At 32.7% G+C, this 24,673-nt stretch overlaps 3 protein-coding genes across 5 annotated transcripts; all 3 read left to right on the forward strand.

Moving 5' to 3' along the window:
• Positions 1-625: 625 nt before the first annotated feature.
• On the forward strand, positions 626-8,902 carry LOC134827543 (protein hu-li tai shao). Of its 3 annotated transcripts, XM_063840235.1 has the most exons (13): positions 626-886; positions 1,815-1,911; positions 1,973-2,450; positions 2,513-2,976; positions 3,040-3,239; positions 3,306-3,429; positions 4,309-4,419; positions 4,482-4,767; positions 4,840-4,938; positions 5,000-5,071; positions 5,216-5,269; positions 7,104-7,171; positions 7,230-8,901. In XM_063840235.1, the coding sequence occupies exons 2-13, from the start codon at positions 1,825-1,827 to the stop codon at positions 7,335-7,337; spliced, it is 2,151 nt and encodes a 716-aa protein (XP_063696305.1). In that variant the 5' UTR covers positions 626-886; positions 1,815-1,824; the 3' UTR covers positions 7,338-8,901. The 3 variants fall into 3 exon arrangements, with proteins under 3 accessions (XP_063696305.1, XP_063696306.1, XP_063696304.1); XM_063840236.1 differs by lacking the exon at positions 5,216-5,269 and having other exon boundaries at positions 7,230-8,902; XM_063840234.1 differs by lacking the exons at positions 7,104-7,171; positions 7,230-8,901 and adding an exon at positions 5,418-6,870.
• A 922-nt stretch (positions 8,903-9,824) lies between these two features.
• LOC134827846 (uncharacterized) lies at positions 9,825-19,158 on the forward strand. Its single transcript, XM_063840694.1, has 24 exons — positions 9,825-10,364; positions 11,056-11,111; positions 11,176-11,328; positions 11,392-11,729; positions 11,784-12,185; positions 12,240-12,379; positions 12,450-12,599; positions 12,667-12,852; positions 12,925-13,028; positions 14,174-14,283; positions 14,352-14,517; positions 14,756-14,966; positions 15,030-15,287; positions 15,353-15,464; positions 15,524-15,716; positions 15,774-15,982; positions 16,040-16,170; positions 16,233-16,414; positions 17,115-17,338; positions 17,400-17,706; positions 18,009-18,127; positions 18,207-18,303; positions 18,363-18,685; positions 18,744-19,158. Coding segments are annotated over exons 1-24 (4,464 nt in total). The 5' UTR covers positions 9,825-10,362; the 3' UTR covers positions 19,035-19,158.
• A 2,207-nt stretch (positions 19,159-21,365) lies between these two features.
• LOC134829329 (fizzy-related protein homolog) lies at positions 21,366-24,410 on the forward strand. The gene is made up of 5 exons (XM_063842371.1): positions 21,366-21,453; positions 22,017-22,729; positions 22,794-22,931; positions 23,208-23,613; positions 23,685-24,410. Exons 2-5 carry the CDS (start codon positions 22,142-22,144, stop codon positions 23,969-23,971), a joined length of 1,419 nt encoding a protein of 472 aa, XP_063698441.1. The 5' UTR covers positions 21,366-21,453; positions 22,017-22,141; the 3' UTR covers positions 23,972-24,410.
• The last annotated feature ends 263 nt before the right edge of the window (positions 24,411-24,673 follow it).

Below are 24,673 nucleotides of genomic sequence, written 5' to 3' on the forward strand. Positions count from 1 at the left end.
AGGTCTGGACTCCCGTTTTACTGCAGTATTCGGCTCCGACACGTAAAAACACGATCATTGCGCATCATTGAGCTACAGACGCCGGAGACGAAAACCGATGAAAACATATAATTTCATTATTCTAATGTAACAAGCAGACTTACCTAAAATTTTTTCTTCATTGCAAGAACTGCGATGTCTTTCCGATTGGTCGATGGTGTTCAAAAACGTAACAATGCAAAGACAAAAAACTAAATGCACAGGAAACAAGAAAACATCGTAATTTTAATTAAAATCAAAGACAAAATTTCTAGAAGATTTCTAGAGTGACGACGAATGAAATTTATATATTAATAACGGACGATATATTCAAATTTTCACCGTAAATATCGAATGAATCAGCAAAAAAGCAAAATTTTGACAGGTACTTCAACAAAAAATACACAAAAATCCAATTTATCATATTTTTGCATGAAAATTCTGGTGCAATTATAGCAAAAAATCCATGAAAATCCCGAAATTAGTGACGAAAAACACAAAAGAGCCTCAAAAACGCGTGTCTGTGCTGCAAAAAGTTTGGGAAACAACAAAGTTCTGTCACCGAACCCAAAAAAAGGCACGAATCAGCAAAAGGGCAATTCACATATTCACCATTAGTCGTTTCGCCCTAGCATTATTTTTCGTTTGAGAAATACTGTGTTTTGAATGAATCTTCTCGGTAAAAAGAACAAATTTTAGTGCTTAACAATAGTGTTTATACTGATATATCGATAGCAGTCGATATAATAACCAGGATTGTATTAAATGTGAAAAACGGGAAAAGAGTTTGACGAGGAAGACGAAACGCAGTAAAAAATCAATTACATCGCATAATACCTTTTATTGAAAAACGACATCAAAACTAAAGGTAAGTCCCAATGCCAAGGATGCCAATGAATTTACTATAATTCATGTGAGAAAACATAAAGGAAAACAGAAGCTTGACAAAACCATACCCGGCAAATACGAGAAAACTACAATTTGTGTGAATGGGAGTGGCAGAATGACATCAGAGTCTAAAACAGGTTTCGAAAGAAAAAAATCGTACTATCAATTCTCTTCCACCGATTATTAAGTGCATGTTGTTATCAGTACTTATCGTTTAGAACAAAACACGACGGATTGTACGAGAAATAAGACAACATTTGACAAAAGTAACTCGGATTGTGGAAAAATAAGTCAGATCTAAAAATAAAACAAAATGGAGCATTGTGACCTATCGGTCATCATCGAATTTTCCTAACCAAAAACTTTTCGGCAAAGTTCTTAAACGCCAAAACCTAATGAAAATAATCTAAAAAATAATTAAATAGGTCAATTAGATTGGAAGTAAAACTACCATCCAAATTCATAGTTCATTCCAAAATTCAAACTTTTCCTCGTTTAACCTCTGTACATCCATATACATACAAATATTCTGTGTACCTATATGAAAAAAAAAATTATACGACAGTCTAGGTAGTTGATTAATAGCGATTATTACCACTAAATTTTTTTAATGTTGAATGGAAATGCAGAAAATGTGTTACCATAGAGTGCCAGAGAGCGCGTGTTATGCGACTAACGAATGATAATAATATGTGTTATATGTAAATACACGGCGTAAAGTATAAAAATAACAGGGATTATTTGATGTATATTGACTATATGAGGAGAAACCCCAATGTAGAATAAAAAACGAATACCTATTCAATTAATCGTAACAAAAAATAAATAAATAAAAAAAAACAATCTTATTAGAAAGGAGAAATTGCTGTTTGGATTTTGACTAATCCACGTTTTTATTTGTATTTCAGAAGCTTAAAAATGACGGAAGCGGAACAATCATACACTAATGGAACCATCAATGAAGAGGATGAAGAGAATAAACAACGCCCAGCTGATATAGAACAAGTAAATATGTCAAAAATAATGAAAATAATTGAAACAATAAAAAATAAACAAATATTTGTAGGACATGCGTGAAATGGAGCGACGCAAGCGTGTTGAGGCCATCATGCATTCAAGACTATTTCGTGAAGAGTTGGAACGAATTGTTGATGGGCAGATACGTGAAGGGCCCCCAGGGCTCCTACAACAGTTGTCTGACATTATGGGAGTGCCGGCAGCCCGCATTGGCAATGTATTCAAGGGCGCTAATTGCGTTGTACCAATTAACGATATTAGAGGTGTAGAAGCTATGGGCTACGAAAAAGGAGAGAAAATATTGCGTTGCAAACTTGCATCTACATTTCGGCTTTTAGATTTGTATGGATGGACCAAGGGCTTAGGCAGTCAGATCACCGCTCGCTTGAATGCAGATCAAGAATTATTTTTGGTCAATCCATACGGGTTGCTTTATAACGAAGTTACGGCATCTTCTTTGAACAAAGTTGACATGCAAGGCTCAGTCACGGAGCAAGGAACCACCAACTTCGGCATAGATACTAGTCGTAAGCATTCAACCGGGTTTCTGACGAATTTCCTCTGATACACATACACCCTTTTTTTACAGACTTTTTGCTACACTCAGCCGTACATGCTGCACGACCCGATATCCGTTGTATCATCTATGTTGGATTTAGTTCTGTCGTAGCTGTTTCTGCGCTTAAAAGTGGCTTGTTGCCATTGACGAAGGATGCAGTTGTTCTCGGGGAAATAGCCGTTCATACTTACACCGGTGGTATCTATGAACCAGAAGAGAAAGAGAAGCTTATCCGTAGCCTTGGGCCTAACTCCAAGATTCTCTTGTTGTCAAACCATGGTGCCTTATGCTGTGGTGAAACGATTGAAGAAGCATTTTTCGCTACCTATCACATTATTCAGGCATGCGAAGCCCAACTGAAATTACTTCCACTTGGATTAGATAATCTTATTTTGATTCCCGAGGAAACTCGCAAAGCTATCTACGACGAATCGAGGAAGCCACCAGAGGGATCAACAATTGCAACACAAGATAACAAAGAGCGTCCAAATCAGGTATTGTTTACTTTATCTTTGAGCTAAACTTTCAAACAAAACTAAAATCTTCCGTCATTTAAGGCTCCTAAATGGCGTGTTGGCGGTGCTGAATTCGAAGCTTTGATGAGAATGCTGGATAATGCAGGTTATCGCACCGGCTACATCTACCGCAATCCATTGATCAAAGGCGACTTGCCGAAACCCAAAAACGATGTTGAACTTCCGCCAGCAGTATCTTCTCTTGGATATCTTTTGGAGGAAGAGGAACTTTACAAACAAGGGTATGCTTATTCTTTTATCTTTATTGAGCAAAATTTAATCTTGGGTTATCTTTTTTTTTTGTTTAGCATTTGGAAGAAATCTGATCTACGAAAAGGAGGAGAACGTAACAAGTGGTTGAATTCTCCTAATGTTTACCAAAAAGTGGAAATTTTGGAGACTGGAACCCCAGATCCGAAAAAAATAACTAAGGTAGAAATTATTAAATTTGAAGACAAGCATTAAAACATTAAGATAAGAAAAATTAACATATTTTGACGAGGATTCCAAACTCAATTTAAAATATTTAGATTTTTTTGAAATATTTAGGATTTAAAAGCGAAGCTTCGCACATTTATCTTTGCAAAAATAAAATAAATGCTTCAACAATAGTTCAAGTTATATGCTTCTGTACTACTCGAATATACATATTTTTTTAATGTGCCATTAAAAGCTTGAAAATGCAATTAGATATCAAATACTCAATCTAAATAAATAAAATTAATGCTTTCAATAGTTTCATCATTAAAGCTCTTACCAAAAAAAATAATATATATATTTTAAACTGCTATTTTTTGAAGAAAAAAAATTACGTGCATTCCAAAAAATTTACCAGAAAAAAAACTTTGTGAAACACCCAGAATAATTTAGGACATAATTATAACGTGTGAAGGAATAAACAAAAATGCATATTCTATAGGAAAACAGTTTAAACGAAAACTGTACTAGTTCCCTATGTTATTATGTAAAACAATATTTAAAACATAAAGTTTTGGTCTTGTAGCACAGAGATTGAAAATGAGTGTTAATAAAGTAATTCTTATCAGTATAAAATATCTTTTTATGGGTGTGCCTAGGAAACGTCTGGTCCTTGTCCTGTAATAAAACCAAAAAATAAAGGTGATTAGCGACAAAAATGAGATTAATTTATGTTCGAACCCGAAATTTTGACATTTTTCATCATTTCAAACAATCTTAGGCACATTCATAAAAAAAATGTAAATGCTTCTAATACTTTACTAACTCAACTTACACGAAGACAATTAAAAACCATAAACTAATCTTACACTTTGTCGCTAACATCTTTTTCAGTGGGTTGCCGACGGTTCACCTAATCATTCCACTCCGGTGAAAATTGAGCATGCTTTACAGTTTGTTCCAACAAACACGAACCCGAAAGAGTTTAAGAAGATTCAACAACAGGTATTTTCAGATTTTCTACCAGCAAACATTACAAAATAAAAAATAACCTTTTTCCTGAATAGATCAAAGATAATCGCCGCGCTGATAAGATTTCTGCTGGTCCTCAATCTCACATCCTTGAAGGCGTTTCATGGGATGAAGCAGCTAGAATGAAAGATGCTACAGTGTCCGAAACAGGGGATCATGTGGTTTTGATGGGAGCTGCGTCAAAGGGCATCATTCAAAGAGGTTATCAGCATAACGCGACAGTGTATAAGGCCCCGTATGCTAAAAATCCATTCGACTCTGTAACTGACGATGAATTAAACGAATACAAGAAAACTGTTGAACGAAAACGACACGGTGACTGTAAGTCCTACACATTAGTGTTAATTTTTACGTGTATAATATATTACTAATTTTTTTTTTTATAAATTTCAGATACTGACACAGACTTTTCAGAGTCTGAAGCATTCAGTTCATTACAAATATCTGGTCAAATTAAAAGCCCTGAAATCAATCATTCGGAAACCGATGGTGGTAATTCATGAACTTTAAATTTTATCAAACAGATTATTTTCATTGCATTTTCACATTGCAGAGCATCACGTTATCAAAATTGAGACGAAACATGCGCCGAAACCCAGTCAGCCCGAGGTAGTTCTTAGTGATGGTAAGTTCAAAAACTGTCTTCTGAACATCATTTTAAGTTTAAATGAATTCGTTGTGTTTAGAATTTGCTTTGTGCATCTGTATTTTGTTTTATTTTATAGAGTTTAGTTTATTTGCACGTCTTAATTTATAATTTAATTTATAGCAAATGCTGACTTTATCAATAGAGAAAAGGCTGCATCTGGTAAAAAGGGCAAAGGTATTTATTTATATTTATTTATTTTGACCAGTATACTCTAAATGACGCACAAAATGGTAGAAGTTTCACATTATCATACCATTTCATTTCATTTCATTTCATTAACATTTCAAGCTTTTTTATCATTTAACACGCTTATTTGTTGCAGTTGTTTCTCAAAGTATTCGAAAATTAGATCCTCGGCACAATCTTACGGGTGACACGTATACACTTGAAAATTTCCTACTGGACCCCAAAATGACTCCTTATCGATCAAATGCCTTTTTTGGTTTCCCAAAACCGGAATTCATTCAACCAACTCACTTTCACGTACCTAAATATTCGAATAAATTCGTTCCAATTAGACGTTCCAAATCATTGACAGAAGTATTTTCCAATGAGAAATATAGTGATTTGCTTGACAACAGTCCGATTGTTTTGCCATACGCTGGAAGAATGGCAAATGTGAAGCAAACTCAAAGAAAACTCTTTTGCGAACCAGAGGAATTGGACGAAGATAATCCATTCAATTCATTCGGCCTTGATGACATCAATCCACAAATAGAACTTTCATCAATTCATTCTGATCTCTTGAAAGTAGTTGATGAAAAAATTGACCAGATTTCGACACAATCCTCTTCTAAAGCTTTTTACAGTCGAATCGCAAATTTGGGATACAATTTCGAGTCTCCGATTAACGAAAAAAGCGATGCAAACAATAATGAAGAGCTAAGAGAATGTCTGAACAATGATTTAGAAATAATTAAAGGACGCAAAACATTTGAAGGCCTTAACAAATTCGAGCAAGCCATTCTTATTGAATTAGAACAGGGTCAACTAGATACAAGTGAAGGAACCATCTTTCACAAAATCGAAACTGAAATTAAAAACAAACCTAAAGCTAAGAACGAAGCTGGATATACTGCAATTAGTGCTGTTAATTCAACTAAAAAACTACAATCTAGTACGCCACTTTCATCCAAAATACCCGTTTTTCGTGTCGCAACATTACCGAAAGCCAAAAAGCCACTTACCACTACTATTCAACGAACCAAGACAAAAAACATAGTTGGACAAGTATGTAACCCCAACAAAAATCAAGAAAAGAAATCGTGGAACTTCAAGAAAAGCCAAAGCTCATATCAAAATGCCACGAATTTCCTCACTAAAGAAAATAAAGGTGCATTTAAATTGAAGGACAAAAATCATGCATCGTGCTTATGGGTTCCGCTCGAAAAAAAAGCCAACACTCTGAGTACAAAGGTGACAAAAGTAAAAACAAGTGATGACAAATCAACAATTACTAATTTTGTTGACCATCAAAGCAACAGCATCAAGGATTTAGGAAACTGCCAAAAGCGCATGAAAGATGACATCGAAGAAATTTTGTCCATTCATGAGAATATTGAGAGCAGTGTTTACTCTAAACCAAACTGCAAGAATTAGTTATTTTTCGTTTTCACTTTGTAGCATGCTACTTTCCTTTTTCTATTCATTATCATTCATTTTTATCATTCACTGATTGACTTCTACCAATGTATTTTTTATATTATTATGTAAAGTATTTGAGTACTTAATTTTTTGTGAAAAAATGATAAGAAACAACAGTAAAGAAAATATTACATGAGAATTCTCGCTTATTGACTATTTTGTTACTGTTTATAAATTCATAGCGTATTTATGATAAGTATAAATATTAAAAGTTTCTTAATTCTCTAAATTAGCTAGCTCGTTTTTTTTTTTTATTGTAATTGCGTTTTTTTCTTGCATGAGTATTTGAATTCTATCCAAATAGCATAGGCAATATATGTAAACACCCAAAACACATTATTTGACAAAAATTTTTATATTTCAGGAGAACATGTTCAGAATGGTGATCATTCCGAAGCTCATCTTAGTACATTCTCACACAGCAGCAAAGAGGTAATGAAAAAATTTTAATTTGGTTAACTATTATTTAACTTCTTTTTTTAATTTGCAGGATGTTTCGACAGAAGGTTCGGCCAAGAAAGATAAGAAAAAGAAGCGCGGCTTACGGACTCCTTCGTTCTTAAAGAAGAAAAAGGAAAAGAAAAAGACAGAAGCTTAAGAACTTTACGAGCTATTTCTATATCTCATCCTCCTTTAAAAGTCTTTTTTTAAAATATATTCTTTGAATCAAACAACTCTATAATATTCTTATACTTAGAAAATATAAATATATATATTGACAGAGAAACGACAAAGTAAAGAATGATACTAAATATTACAAAGAAATTTTATTATTTAAAATAAAAGAAAAATATATATAGGTACATACATAAATAGTTTAAAAGTGCATCAAAGAAATATTGTGCAGCTTAGTAAAAAAAAATATTTGAACTTTCACAAATATTTTCAAGTCTTTTCAACATTTGATATTGTTTATATGTAGAGAGCTAACTAATGTCATTGTTCAGCAATCAGTTTTAAAAAGCTTTCAACTTACAATTCGACAGCAATAACAAAGAAAGATAAAAATGCTTATATATATTTTAATTTTCATTCATGAAGTGATGTTTAAGTAATTTTTGTATCAACAATTTGAGCCATATTTTCAGTTACATAATCAAATGCTATAATTTGTTTTTTTTTTTTATTTATACTCCTATAATCTATAGTATTTATTAGTAGTAACAGCCAAGAATAGCATTATGAACATTTTCAATTGAAAAAATGCTTGATAATAAATAGAGCTTGAGCTAGGTAGGTCATGACGGTCATCCCAGCGTAAAAAAAAACAAAAAATGTATGGAAAGTTGTGGGAACGAAAAAAGGGTATTTATTATCACTGCCTAAAATACGTATAATGCTCAAAATCAAATTCATATAATCACACAAAAACTCAGAGGAGCAATAACGTAATAAAAATTTCAAGCACAAGCGATGGCAACAAAGGTCAATGTTTACCACTTTATTAATGCTCGATTTCTGGGAATTTAAAGTAAACTTAGTCGTGAATTTCCTTGAAAATTTTAACAACAATTTAATATTAAAAAATTAAAAAGAATGTCCATACACAAAATTTAATAGATAAATATGAAAAATTTAAGAAACTTAACATACAACTGCCAATTTACTTTCATCACAACATGTCTTAAAATTGAATATTGTAAACAGAAATCATACTAAGATGAATATTTAAAAACCTTTGAATCGATAAAAAAAAATGTTATGACAAAACCAAGATTTTGTAGGAAAAACCTTCTGTTTCAATACTTGGTCTTACTAGTTGACGAAATATTTGCTCGAGTAAGATAAACTGGGCCTTAGCATTACTTTTATTTTCTTACAATATGAAGTTTCAATGGATATATGTAACTTATTTTTATACTGATAATTGAAACTTTCACGTTACTTTACTTGCCAGTAAACAAATATTTTAATAACTTATTAAATTACACAATAAAAAATGTTATGTGAAAGAGACAAATTTGCATCACAAAAAAAATTATTTGATTTATTTCTGCAAGCAAACAAAACACCTTAGCTATAAATATAGATATTATGTAAAGGTTAATAAAGCAGCTGAATTTACATTACATTAAACAGTTATCCTGTGTTGCATTAACAATTGTTGTTCCTTTTCATAGCTTTTTGATCTTTTGCTTACATTTTATTTGTATGTAATTATAAAAAAACACTTTAAATAAGTTTTTTGAGAATCGAAAGAGATATTTACAAAAACAAACAAATTAGTTTTAATATTATCGCAATATTGTAAATTTTATTATTTCTGTAAGCTCTTGTGTCCTCTTTTATTAATATTATTATAATGTTTTAGTTCCAATCACAAAAATACAAATACTTTACTTTATAAATCTATTTTGAATATTGTACTCATAAGTTTCATTTTAGCTATATACTTTAAATAAATGTTAAAAGCAAGCTTTTGAAAATAAATATTTGCTGTAAATAAAACAAACTGTTTTTATTTTTCTTCAACATCCTTAACATAAATTTTACAATATGTGATGCAAAATTGTAATTTGCTATTTTACAAAAAAAAAACTAATTTATTTGCGAGGATCGTGTCAAAAGATATGGGTCTAATTTACTCCTAATAGGTATAAAAGATATAGTAATTTTCATTTTCAAAAGGGTGAATTGAATTTTTTGGTTTTCATATGTTTATCGAATAATATACATGTATTATCGTTTCAAACGAAAACGAAATTTTGATATACGACTCATTTATATAGAGGACAAATAAAAACCACACATTCCTGTACCAAATTGTACATATATCAACAGTTGCCTAATGTATCTTTTTATCCTGTGTAGACGCCTTATGTATCACAATTGTCTCAGTTCCCCTCTAAAATTGACACCAGTTGCTGGGCTATAAAAACGGAAAATTTTTGCGCACGCTTTTCAGTACGGTCTGGAAAATTGTTGTGAGAAGTTTAAAATTATTTAACATACGTTTATAAGTTTAACATTCAATTTTAACTTACTGATTTGTAAAAAGTTTTAAAATATATTAATTACTTTAGGCGTCTCTATTGATAGTTTTTTGTTCAAAGAAAGTATTTATACTTGAAGTACCTCATCCTGGTTTTAAAAAAGTGATTTAGATATCGGTTTCTTTCACAAAAAAAAAAATGTAAAGGTCATACCTAGATTTAAAAAAAAATTAAAAATAAAAAAGTGTTCAATATAGTCAATTTCATAATTAAGAAAAACTATTGAGATAGAAAAACAGCATATTTTTTCAACATTGACATAAGAGAAAGGATCTGGAGTTCGTACCTGTGTAGTGGTTCGTGAAACAATTTATAAATATCTGTGTAGCTGAAAGTAAAAATAGCAAACGAAAACCTCGCTGTGTGCAGTATAGTGCTCATACACGGTAAAGAGATGTCCTGGGAAAATGATGTGGTATTGGAGTACATAAACCTGTTGTATTATATATAAAGGACAGTACGCATGCAGTGAAATTTAATATAAGCTTTACATTCACATTAAAATATATATACCTAAGTAGTATAATATATACATTAAAAAAAGAGAGATTATTTTGAAAAACAATTCAAATTAAAATATTTTACATACAACTTATTCTTAAGTGTAATTGGCTGAAGAGTATACAGACAATGTAAGTATTTGGAAAATGTTTTCATTTTTTTCCAATGATAAAATTGAACGGTTTTCAATATTACATACTTAAAATTTTTTTAACAAAACAAATCTTCTGTTTCAATTAAATTTACAGGTATTATATTCTAAAATGTTAAGGAATTAGAAAGTATTCTAATGTAAAACAATGTTATGACCTCCCTCGGAAATGTTTTGCTGAAAGTTTTTGATCCATTAGAAATTTATCTATATAACATATACGGCTGTTAATCAATTAAATTCTAATCAAATATGAAATATGGCAAAATTACGTCATTACAGGTTGAAATTAAAATTTGTTTAAAATTTGTTGTTCTTATTATTTTTGCTAAATTATTAAAAATATCTGCTGTTGCATTTTGGTTTGCTATCACTGCTTTATTTTGCACTATTTTTGTTTTTGTTCTACTCAATTGATATTTTGCACATAGTTCGAGTGTCCCGATCATAGTATGACTCGCGATATACTATATACATTTGAATTAAATGACATGAAGATTTCTTACAAATTTTTATTTATAATTTTGCGGTTGTGAACGGCAACTACATCTAGGGTATAGCTTTAATTGCTTGAGCAATTAACTTTTTTTTGCAGACTATATTTTGCTATTTTCTTTTGAAAAAGTTGAATTTGCCTTACCTATATTCTGACGAAAGCTCTTAAATTTTAGGACCATGACTGCAATTTGTTTTGTTTGTAACCTTCCTATTATGTCACATCAAGTCGGTAAGTTAATAAAAAATAGCCTTCGAACAAATCAGACTTTGATATATGATTAAACAATTAATAGGTTTGGTCTGGCAAGGCGGAAACGGTTGGGATGACATGGTGAGGGAACAACTAGAAGAATCAACTTTGAAACAAAGGTTAGGTGGAAGACGAGATTCTGCTGCTCAAATTGATGGATCGTCGCCACCTCCGGACATTTCTCCCCCGCCCTTGAGTAAATAGAATATTTAAAAGTATTTTACGAATTCCTTCCGAGTATTTATAATTTCTAACTAAGGTAACCGACGAAGACGTAGCTCGCTGGCTCAATTGACCGATATTTTGCGTGAATGGAGTGGTGGTGGCTCAAAACGTTCCCAAAAACCTCAATTAAACAGAAGAGAGACGTTAGCAGATCTGGCAAGAAGTTTACCGTGGGGTCGAAACAATAACGAAAACAATAATACTGGTCCTTCGTTAAAAAAGCGTCGAGAATCGAGTGCGGACTCAGGTATTAAAAGTATGAAGTCGAGGAGGGACTCACATGCATCAGAGTTAATTAAGCCTTGGATACGACATGAGAGTCCAAGTGAAAAAGAAGACACAGCTCTAGCTAATGAATACTACAATAAAATTGTAAATTTTCCCTTAAGTTATTTGTCATGAAGCTTAACGATTTTTTTTTAATAGAACTCTCGAAGAGGATCTGGCGATTCAGGACAAAGAACATCAAGGAGAGATTCTCAAGTATATCCAAACACAATAACCCCTCGAAATAATACGAGGAAAAAGCGTGATTCTCTCGCGGCTACAGATATACCTAATTTTCGTCAGGAGCAACGTCCATCTACAAGCTCAACTGCTTCAGATAGTGCTTCACAAAATTTTCAAAGCGGTTTGGTTGACACAGGATGTCAGGCTCTTCCAACTCCAATCATGGTGGTAAGTTCAGTAACTCCTCCTGCCACTAGTCCAACATATCCCAAAGGTCGTCGTGATTCAACAACACAGTGCGGAAGGAAAAATAGACGAGACTCAAGAGTTGGTGTTAGTCCTGATAGAGCTCCTCGGCACTCAAGATTACAAAGACAGGTACATAGTCCATGTCCTTGATATCTTCGAAAATTTACATTTCATTCTTTTAAGGCAACAACTTATGATGAATCAAGTCTTCCACCTGGTGGATGGAGTAGACGCGAGTCACAATCAATGATTAGTCCAGAAACAGATAACAGCTCCGAAAGGCAGGCTCGCCGAGATAGTCTTAGTCCAGATAGTGCATCTCGGTAGTGATAAGAATACACCTCGTCAAAATTTTCTAACCTGAATTTGGATTTATTTTTTTGTTTCCTGTAGGGGACGTCGTGATTCCAGAACTCATTTATCTCCAGATAGAAACCCCGAAAGAGATGTCAGTCCCAGAAGAGGCGCTCGCTTACGAAGACAATCTTCAGCGGCAGGTCGTCTACCAAGGTCGCCAGAATCAAGTAGTTGTTGTTCATCAAGGTAATTGCAAGGTACTGCCAAGGTCAATTATTTATAAACCAAGTTTTTTTTTTTATCAACATAATAGAGATCCAAGTCCTTGTGCGCGACCCCCAACTGAGATAGCAGTTCGACAAGAACGAGCAATACGAAGACAATCAACCACAGAAGAAATTCTAATTGCACGTGGCTTTCGAAGAACCAGCACCACGGAAGAAATGATTCGTTGCCGAAACTTTCGACGTCAAAGCTCGCAGAGTGATGATGTCGTTAGGTAATATATAGCTTCTTATCCTTTTCCTTGAGAATTTTCGCTGTATAATTAAAACAGTCCTAACGATCGTAGATATCGAGGAAGGAGAGATTCGTGTGCTCAAATTACAGATGGTACGGTACATTCAATGTTTATTGAAACTACAAGTACGTTTTTTGACTCAAGTACACAAACAGGTAAGTAAATAACACTGGTATTTCATTTATTCAAGAGAAATTTGTCAGAATGATCATTTTTATGTCTATATCTAACTCTATATATGAAACGCTACCAAATTTCATCAAAGAAAAAAAAAACAAAAAAAGCTTTTCATTACATACAGCATCATTACAAGTCCTGCTCTCCAGATTAGGCTACCACGCAACGTATTACAAACAACATGTATGTAGGCACTGTTTGAGTGAGAACACTGTGAGTGAGACATAGAGGGAGAAAAACTCGTACTGAAAATATTCCTTCGCCTGTTCGGAGAATGAATTTTCTCTCATTCTCCATAAAACGTTAAATTTTTGTTGAATCGTACAGAGAAAAGCTTCTTTCTGAGTGCGTATCAGCGTATCCTTTTGGCTAACAAAAAAAAATGTAGACATGTACGTAAAAATAGAGAGATTTTTGAAGTTCACACTAATTTTTCTGACATATGTGTTTTAATACAATAGGTGAATCATCTAAGTGAAAACGAAGAAAGACTTTTTATTATATTAATTTTTTCTCTTTGTTAAAAAAAAAATCTGAAATAAATAATGTTGTTGCGTCTGTGAATAAAATTCTAAAGAAATGCCATTATGATATATTATTAAAACATAAGAATTATTTTCAAGTGGATCAAGAAAAAAAAGTGGAAAATGTATAAGCTTTAATGCGAGCAAAATCTTTATGGAAACGTTTTATACAAGTTTAGGTAGAATCTCATTCAGTGTCTGCATAACATAAATTTACTTTAAATCGTCAAAACTCCTCATTTTTCCTTCATAGAATGTACATCACAGCTGAAGGAATTTTTCATACAATACGCACTACGAGGCGCCATTATTTTTCACATTTATGTTTCTATACGAATTTTCTTTTGTCTTGTCTTATCTTACATAGAAAACATTTCTACGTTGTCTACTCTAGCACAGAAAATATTTCATTAAATAATAAAATTATTGATAATGAGCTTAAAAACTTGTTGCCTCTATCAGACCTTCGCCATACTATAATATTTGTATTCAAACTATGCAAAATATATTTACCTTGACCTAAATATATATTTTGATCTCCTTTAGTATAAATCTCGCTGGCTCGGTAATTGATTCATTTTTGAATATTTCCTTTTCAGAGCCGTCGCCACTATATTCAAACAATTATTACCACGAAGAATGTCTCCGTTGCAATTCTTGTGGTCTAAATTTGACAGGTCCAAACCAAAAAAGAGCACGCAGATTCAAAGTAAGCAAATTTTTATACATTTATTAGAAATTTTTTATCTTTTGGAATAAATTTTCTCGAATTATTAGAATCAAATTTTGTGTGATTTACACTTTGCTGATGTCGCTTTGATGGAAACAAGTGATTTTATGCAACAACTACGCAGTTTTAAGCCTCAATCCTTGGGTTGTGCCGTAGCTAGACGAAAAAGCTCAACAACATTGATATTTCCGTTGCCCCCGCAGGCATGTTCAGGTGTGTTGTTCATCATGTAATTGATTATTGGGAAATGAACTTGGTATACGATTGGTATACTTTTCGCTTGTAAGTATAGCAACAGGCTTTAATTAAAACAGTGCTTGGTGTTATATCTTACAGTGAGGAGTGACAATTGTTGTCTTCGAACAATATAATTAGTGAATAAGCGATCTTCTTCATCTTTTATGTAAACTTAATTTATAATAATGTTTTATTTGAATCTTCACCGTATCAGATGAATTTTGCGAAGAATTTCCCCATAACTTGATATCAACCCCTGGATACTGGATTGAATGTTCCCGTCAAAAAATAGCTTTGAACCACAACACATACTGGGACGAAAGTGACTCTGACCATGAGGATCCACGAAGTTCAAACGACGGTCACTTAGACCGTGGTTGCAGTGAGCTCTACGAAGATGACGAGGATTCAGATAACGTTCCAAGGTATATACAACTGCAAACTCTTAACTTTTGCACATACCTACATTATGTATGAAACACTTTCAGGAAGAAAACTGCAATAGAAGAACAGTGGGAACAACAACAAGCGTTTGAACTTACGTCAGTCGAACAAGAGACGTACGAAAGATATTTTTATGGAACTGAACATTGGAATTATTTTACGAACGACGAAGACTTGGGTCCTGTTATTTTGTCCATCAAACAGGAGACATTAAATAACCGCGACCAATTTAGAATACTTGTAAGAGCGATTTCCTACACTGTTCATGGTTTGATTCCAGCTTCATGTGTATTTGCTGACAGGTATGACTTTTTGTATTTTTTTTTTTTTAATTTTTGGGTTGCATTAAGTTTTTTCTTCAAAACAGATACAACAGAGAAGAAGTTGTTCGGTCACTTGGAAAAGAAGTCAACTTAAATCCACCATTAACATTAGGACAATTACCAGACACTCCTGAAGAGCTTCTCAAATTGGATCAGGTAATCTTATTGAACATAATAAAATATAAACAATAAGCTATTAAAACTTTATTTAACAGGTGTTTATAAAGTCAGAGCTAAAAGTAGGAGTTATTTATGTGAAAGAAGGTCAATATACAGAGGAGCAAATTTTGGACAATAATGAGAATTCTCCACTATTTGATGAATTTCTTCAATTATTGGGTGATAAGGTTAGACTACGGGGTTTTGATAAATATAAAGGTGGATTAGACACAGTCCATGATTTGACAGGTAAAAAAAATAATGTACATTTTTTTAATGCACAATCATTACTTTTATAATTCTTAGGTCTTTACTCCATTTACACAAACTGGCGTAATATTGAAATAATGTTTCATGTTTCGACATTATTACCCTATGAAAAGCACGATCCGCAGAAATTGCAAAGAAAACGGCACATTGGAAATGACATTGTATGTGTTGTGTTTTTGGAAGCCGACAATACTGCTTTCAGTCCTGCTTGTATAAAAAGTCATTTTTTGCACACATTTATTCTGGTAAGACTCATTGTTTTATATACAGAAGAGAATGATCAAACTAATATTTTTCCAAAGGTAAGAGTTTCGGCGCGTATTAAAAGAAAACCTACGCGATATGAGATTTCTGTGGTTACACGAGATGAAGTTGGAGCATATAAGCCATATTTATGGGAACAATCTGTTTTCGAAAAGGGACCAATGTTTAGGTATAAAAACAAAAAGAAACAAACGAAAAAAGAACGCTTAAAATCATGCATATTTAATTTAGGGAATGGATTTTAACTAAAATAGTAAACGGTGAACGAGCATCATACTCTGCTCCTAAATTTGCTCGAATGCAAGAAAGGACACGTTCTCAAATGCTAGAGGACATTGTCTCAAATTTGGCAAACCATGTTGAAACAGGGCAATTACCAAAACCTTACAGAAGAGGAAGCTGGCGCCCAATCGGTGAGGATTCTTGCATGCGAGTTACTAGTTGCTGTGCTCAGCTTAGTGTCTCGCCTAGTATGTAAATCATTCTATTCTTCTTGCTTTTGGTGTAATCCCTCCTTAAAATCTTACATATTTAATAACATTGAGTAAGAAGACAGATTTTTCATGTTCCTAACACAAAAATCAATAGTCAATTGAATAATATGTAGTTGTATAATTTTGAATAAGTTTTGATATGATTGACCTCACTTGTGAGTAATTTTAAAATATTTTGTAATTAAAAAGTCAATGCAACTCTCTATTAAAATATTTTTTATTTATTTATTTTATTTTTTTTTTTGTTATAAAAATATGCATATTCTTTTCCTAAACTCTTTTTCGTATATGTAATCCAAATGCATTTTGATTATTAAACAGCAAATATTTCTTTTATTTTTCGCAATATTATAGACTTTTTTATTTATGCTTTGTAGTATTTTGTAATATTATACATTTTTTTTTTCTCTTTTGATAACTACTATTTCAGAGCTTCTGAGTTTTATTTGTGCTTTTGAAATGCTGTCTTTCTGAAATGTTTTGTGGAAATTTATCTAAAGTTTGCACACAACCAGAAACTTCCCACTAATACGGCACTTTGTCCATTAGAAAGTTTCTCTTCTTGTGTGAAATTAATTGGTAGTCAAGTTTTATTTACACCTTTTCATTTTTACATTAGGTCATATGCGTCCCTCTAGTCCGTTATTGGATTCAGTTCGTGATCAGTTTGAAGATTACGATCAATTAGCTAAAGACTTTACAAGAGTATTTCTGAATTCCGAGCCATCTTGCCTTCAAAACGCACATCTGTTTGATGTTGTATTTTTAGTAGGACAGTCTAAACAAAAAGCCAGATTTATTGGTGTTCGTGCAATCTTGGGTGTAAGGAGTAGAGTTTTCCAAGTGAGATGCTTTTATTTTAAGTTTTTTGGTGCCGATGATAATTTTTTTTTCTATTAAACAGGAAATGTTATATGGAATACAAACTGGATTTGGGTCACCACAAGTTCCTGTGGCAGAGTTACTTGCTAGACCGGTGCCTACCTTACTTTCGCCACAAAACCAAAAACCAAAAAGTTCGAATTTTCTGCAAGTCCCAGACATTGAATCTCCCCGACCAAAAAGTGTCCCCTCTTCGCCTATGGTAAAAAGAGCATTTTCCCGGTTAGGAACTATCACAGCTGGATGGGGTCGATCCATGAAGAAACAACATCCAACGACTTTGAATGTAGAAGATAAGAAAAAGTGGGCATCATCTCAGGATTGTTCAGGTATGCATTGTAGGAACATAAAATTTTTAAAAATCATTCGATATGAACAAAATTATTCGATATGATCTTATGATTCATTTAACCAAGCGCGGTGCAAGCCATCTCATGTTTTTCCCAGAATTTAAGTCATTCCTATCGATTTCTTGCACTTCAAAGTTAGGGTTTTCACGAGTACTCTTTTTTTGGTTATCGATTGACATCATGTTAATTTGAATCCGAGATGGCTTCGGTCATAAAGTCACTCTTGAACGCTTGAACAAAAATTAAAAAAAATGGAGATAATAATTTATGTATTTGGCTAGGTAAAGACACTAAAGAGTCATCAACAAAGGATAAAGCAAGTGCGGGTCAACTTGCTGTGCCAAGACTGTCTGTGTGTGCAGATGCCCAGAAAGTTGATAGAGCGAAATTAGCACAAACGGTTAGTATTTTTTTTAAATATGTAATAAGTTTAATATAGGTAATATAATAAGGTATATGACCTATAAATTTATGTATAGGAATTTACTATTATTGAATTTGATCCTGATACATTCCGAGTTCTTCTGGATTATCTACACACTGGAAGCTGTCCTCTAACTTGTATATCGATACCTGGCAAGTTAATCCTTCAAATTATTATGTATTTTGATACTAAGTAATATATTAAAAATTAGGCTTGATTTGCGCTGCCGAACATTATGATTTACCTGAATTACTGCAAGCCTGCTTTCATCATGCTAAACAATTCTTGCGCATCGATGTTGTCTGTAGTATGCTGATTTCGTTGGAAAACTATTACTGGCGTTATACATCTGCATCGGAACTCGTCAATATGATTTTGGCGTTCGTTGAAACGCGAGCTTATGCACTTTTCCAGAATGTTGAATTTTTGAACCTAAGCGAAAGCATGGTTCAAATGATTATGTGTCGAAACTTGGAAGTGTCAGAAGTGAAGAAATTTGAGGCGATGTTAGCATGGGCGAAAAATAAAGTACAAGTATGTATTTACTTTTTGTTAAGTTTTATTGAAACCCCTAAAACTTCATTATTCGCAGACAAAGGTCAAAGCATCTGCTAAAATTGATGGGAAATTGGAATTCCGATGCATTATGGAAAGGCTTACGCGTGATCTCAAATTGCATCGCATTACACCACAAGAACTCATAAAGATTGTTTTACCTACAAAAGCCATCAAAAACGAACGCATATTGGAAACTCTAATGTATCAAGCAAACACGGGAATTTACAGAATAAACGACAGTTATTTGGCTGCTTGTACGGAGCGCTTGACCAAGCAAGATTCTCGATACAGTGAATGGGGTGAAAGTTTTGATTGTGGACTTTAAGAAACCTTTTTTTTTAATATTTGATTTTATATATTTTATTTTTAATGTAAAAGCATACATACTACACATACATGTGCTTTAAATGTCCGTAAAAAATATGCTTCTTCATTGTGTTCTTTTCGTCAGCTTGGTACTTTTGTTCTGATATTTGAAAATTCATACAAAGTACGGCAATAAGTAATTTTTAATATACGTGAAAAACAAAAATCTATATTTTACATTCTTGTTACGATCAGTTTCTTTCAATAAATGTAATTATCTACAGTGGGCAGATCATATGCATTGGCAACATTTATTATTACCTATTGTAGAAGATATTATTATGGTGACGATAACAATATTGATAATACACATATACATGTTTAAGGACTATTAAAATAATTTATATTTAAATAATGTTCGACAAATTGAATAAAATAAGCAGTCATAGAGTATGGTAAAAAAAAAACAAGTGTGTTAATTTTCTCATTAAAGAAAATATTTTAACACAAAAAATAATAAATACTTATATTTAAACAATAATTTTAAATACATATAAGTTTTACGCGTCAGACAACAGGTGAAATATTATACATAAAAACCGAATTCTAAATAAAAAGTCCAATGTGCATTTAATTCTATTGTTAATATAAATAATGTCTGATCTCTAGTGTAATATTATATTAAAAAAAAAAAAATAAATAATAAATATAAAATCAATTCCAAAAGTACAATGTTGTTATTCAGTTGAAAAAAAATTATTTAGATAAATTTAAGGCATCATATTTATATTTAAAAAAGTTATCATTATTATAATTATTTATTTTATTTTATTTCTTTTTGTTAATTTGTAATTAACTTATAAAAATCGTTATTAACTTAAGAAACGGTTTTGTTGAAAATGTCATTCACTAAAATAATAATAAATAAAAAAATATATATAATATTATATTTAATGTATACATGCAGTATAAATGATAAAAATATTCTTGTTGAAATTATACTAAAACATTAATGGCTGTTACTAAGTTTAAAAATCAATTTTGTGAGTTATCTACTGTAGAATGGAAAATAAATAAAAGAATAAGTACCCACAAGAAAAAATGTTTTATTTAAATGTAAGGCGAAAAGATAGCCAGATAACCTTCTAAATGGTTATTTTAGAGGACTCTTCAATGACTTACAAAAGTCTGAAACATAATTACATATGTTGTTCCGGACACGTTTGTTAAAAAGAAAGAAATGCTTACGATTGATTAGTTCCGTGATTAGAAGTATTAGACGAACATTTAATTTGAAGCTGAAAAGAGTGCGATACATTTATTAGCCCAAAATTGAATGTATTCAAGCCCAAAGTTAGTCTTTTTATCTACCTAAATGTAACAACTTTTCGTTTCACTTACCTAGATGTACATTTCAGCTGTTTTGCTGTAAAAATTAATATTACAAAGCCTTTGAAAAGGCGTTTGAAGCCTGAAAATTCTAAGACTATATTAGAAGTTAATTATGATCTCTGCCATCCACGAAAATTAAAGTAAAAATAGTCATGAATAATATTATCATGCCAAGGAGTGGTACTTATATGTGTCAGGATATTCAATGATTTTAAAAATGTGAGTTATCGACTTGAGTCTCAGTAAAGAAAGCAATTAAGAATAGGAAAGAATTTACAAAATTTTTAGTGAAAAATAGCAGAAAAAACCTTGTAGATATCACATATTGTATGTATTGTAATAATTATTTTTATGGATTACTCGAAACCCTCCATGGATTTTTGGAAAAATTTATGCGAGAGGGCACGTGAAACATTTTCACCCATATTACCGTTATTTTTCCGGTTATTACCGGTTCGCTACTTTGCTAATTCAACTTTATCACTTTAACTCGTCTCATCCTCCAACTTCATTTCTATTTTCCCGACAATTTTCCGACATCCTACACGGTTTTCATCCTTGGACAATCGAAAGATCAGACCGAAATCTACAATTTATGGAAGACCTTTCATGAGATTTTATGGAAAACTCCCGAGATATGGGCTCGCAAAGTTATACGCGTTTCTGTAGCATCCTGTACGAGGAATCCCAGGTTACAAAAAACTGAAAAACCCCTTGCCCAGGTTGCATGATTCTGAAAAAATCCCAGGTGTCAAACAACGACTTCTGACCAGCCCTAGGTGACAATCAAATGTCGGTACGTGACCCAGCTCACAGAAAATGGTTTTGTACATTTCCCAGCTCACAGAAAAAAATTCTGTACAAACACTATGCTCACATACGGGTTTCTGTAGCGACGTACCCCAACAATACACAGCATACGGCGTTCTGTGGGGCCCAGAACGAAAAACGCATCCATCAAAACAATCCGTGTAACTGACTCGTCTCCGAATGTCGAATACTGAGTAAACATTTATTTTATTAATTTTTACAACTTTCAAGAGCAGGTAATTAGAAAAATACATCAAAATATCGTAAATATTGTGTGTTTGATTGGCCAGTTCATATTTGGATGAGGATAAAGCCATCGGAGTTGTGAAAAAAAGTGGATTTCTTTTTCCTTTTTTACGCGTTAATGTTTTGTTTCAAAATTAAACAATAAAACAAGCTAAACAACAAAAGAAATTAAAAGAAAGTTACTTCGCAGTTCTCCGTTCGCACATTACAATAAAAATAAGTATCCGAAAATCCAAATATGGCAGTTTTATGATAATTTTCTTGCCAAATTAGTAAATACTTTTTAGTGCTTGGAATAATCAACGTCTTCCGTCCAAACACCTACAGACTGATAATTAACATTTTTAAAAAAATAAATATTTCCCTGATATCTACTACTAGACATTGCCTAAATATAAATTAATGGTGTTGCGTTATCTGATACTTACTCTCTTCCTTTCTCCCTCTATCTACCTTCCTGTTATCAGCAGCACCTTGAACCAGTTGATGATAAGAAAAGATGCAATGAAAGCATGTGTTATTAACGAAAAAATTTATTTTTATGTCATTTCAGTCCGAAGCACCAGTACATATATTTGCTAAAATTTATATTATTTTACAAATTGTCTAAGAAAAATTGGATTCATATCGTTAACGAGCAGAGGTATCGCCAGTCACAAATTTGAAAGAGATTTGAACATGTTTAGTCCCGACTATGAAAAACGGATTTTGAAGCATTGCAGTCCAGTTGCAAAAAATCTCTTCAAGTCACCCGGGTCAGCACTCGATCGTTTTATCCCAAGCAGAACTAACAATAACTGGCACACTACGTTTGCCAGCCCTACAAAGGTAAATGAGAGTCCATCGCAATCGAACAAGAAGCAACGTGATTGTAGCGAGTCAGCACGAGACAGTCTAGCCTATTCTTGCCTACTGAAGAATGAACTATTAGGTGCTGCAATTGAAGATGTGAAATCCATATCTGATGACAAACCTGGCAACCTCTCAAACATCAATAAGGGTCTCTTCAACTATCAGTCACCCACGAAGAACGAGACAAATGAACAATGTCCCTATTCGCTATCGCCCGTCAGCATAAAGAGTCAAAAGCTATTACGTTCTCCACGCAAGGCAACAAGAAAGATCTCGAGGATACCATTCAAAGTCCTAGATGCCCCAGAATTGCAAGATGACTTTTATCTTAACTTAGTTGATTGGTCAGCACAAAATGTTCTTGCAGTAGGATTAGGTAGTTGCGTTTATTTATGGAGTGCCTGTACTAGTCAGGTAAGCATCTATTAAATTATTTTGAGTACCCAACTTTTACACATACAAATATCTTTTGTTTCAGGTCACGCGTTTATGCGATTTAAGTGCAGACGACAGTAACACTGTCACATCTGTAAGCTGGAGTGAACGAGGACATCAACTTGCTGTGGGCACCCACAAGGGCTATGTCACCGTTTGGGATGTATCTGCGAGCAAACAGGTAACATGCAGTTTTTGGTCAAAAAGTGAAAAAAGTAAAATAATTAAATTTATTCGCCTAAGAATTAAAAAAAAAAAATAAATTTTTTATGATGACATACAATATTTCACATGTACATATACGAATATTGTATGCATATGACACGTATGCAAATGTATACACATTTGCTACACTTAACAAGTCAATTACCTTAGTCACCTACTTTTTTCACATGCTAATTGTCCGGTTTAGTTTTCAAACATACATAGATTTCATTTTAAAAAATATCGATTTCAGCTTAACAAGCTAACGGGACACTCTGCTCGTGTTGGCGCATTGGCATGGAATGGTGACATACTATCGAGCGGGTCTCGAGATAGACTGATAATGCAAAGAGATACCCGAACTCCCCCACAAATGTCAGAAAGACGTTTGGTGGGACACAGACAAGAAGTTTGTGGATTAAAATGGTCTCCCGACAACCAATATTTGGCAAGCGGGGGCAACGACAACCGCCTTTACGTATGGAATCAACACTCTCTTAGCCCTGTTCAATCGTATTCAGAGCATCAAGCTGCAGTCAAAGCAATCGCTTGGTCACCACATCATCATGGACTTCTGGCAAGTGGAGGTGGAACAGCTGATCGTTGCATTCGTTTTTGGAACACTCTCACTGGCCAACCAATGCAAAGTGTTGACACCGGTAATTTAAATTTTCATTTGCTCAATGTTTCATATAATTAGAATGGGAAATTCTTTTTTTTTTTTCTTCAGGTTCACAAGTTTGTAATTTAGCGTGGTCAAAACATTCATCGGAGCTCGTTTCAACGCATGGCTACTCTCAGAATCAGATACTCGTATGGAAGTATCCCTCATTGACACAAGTAGCAAAATTAACAGGACATTCATACCGAGTACTATACTTAGCACTATCACCTGATGGAGAAGCCATTGTAACTGGAGCTGGAGACGAAACTTTGCGCTTTTGGAATGTGTTTAGCAAAGCACGCAGCCAAAAGGAAAACAAAAGTGTGCTAAATTTATTCACTAACATACGATAAGTTAGAAATCGACTGTATATCAAGATATATTTGTGTAATTTTTTTTCTTTCAATAATTTTGGAGTTAACTAAGAGATATAGAAAATTTATAACAATTGAAAATTATAAATAGAACTATAATTACGAGTATAAGGATGAAGTTTAGGTTTATTTAAATTCAAAGTATCTATAAAACGGTCTCAAATACAATTAAAAAATAAATAAAATGAATTGTTCAAGATGCTGAGTACTCTCAAATCCTAATTTTTTCTTTGTATAAAAAGTAAATCGATCAGCGTAAATTTTAAGCAAATAAGCGGCTCGGTATGTAGTGACGAGAGACGTAAAATTATTATAGAATCAACCATCATTTGTAAAGCGAATATCTTAAAGTAGTGTAACTTAATCAGTTTAGATTGATGAAAGGAAATTAGATTTAGTATCATAAACGTACTATATTTGTTAGCATCTTCCAAATTTAAGGGTAAGTTACTTACGTTGTAGTTTTTTTTTTATTATTATGAATCATTTTTTCGAGGTACATGTTTCAACCAATTTTTTTTGTTTGTTTTTGTAACTCTATAAATAGTGTCCAAATTTATAGATATTCTATCTACAAATTATTCTGACAAGTTTTATGAAAAAAATATTACTGGTGTCAACTAATATTGAAAAATTAAACGTTAGAGTGTATTATATTTTACAATTTGCATAAGCCGCATA

The sequence above is a fragment of the Culicoides brevitarsis genome, chromosome 1, assembly GCF_036172545.1.
Source record: "Culicoides brevitarsis isolate CSIRO-B50_1 chromosome 1, AGI_CSIRO_Cbre_v1, whole genome shotgun sequence".
NCBI classification, from domain to species: Eukaryota; Metazoa; Arthropoda; class Insecta; order Diptera; family Ceratopogonidae; genus Culicoides; species Culicoides brevitarsis.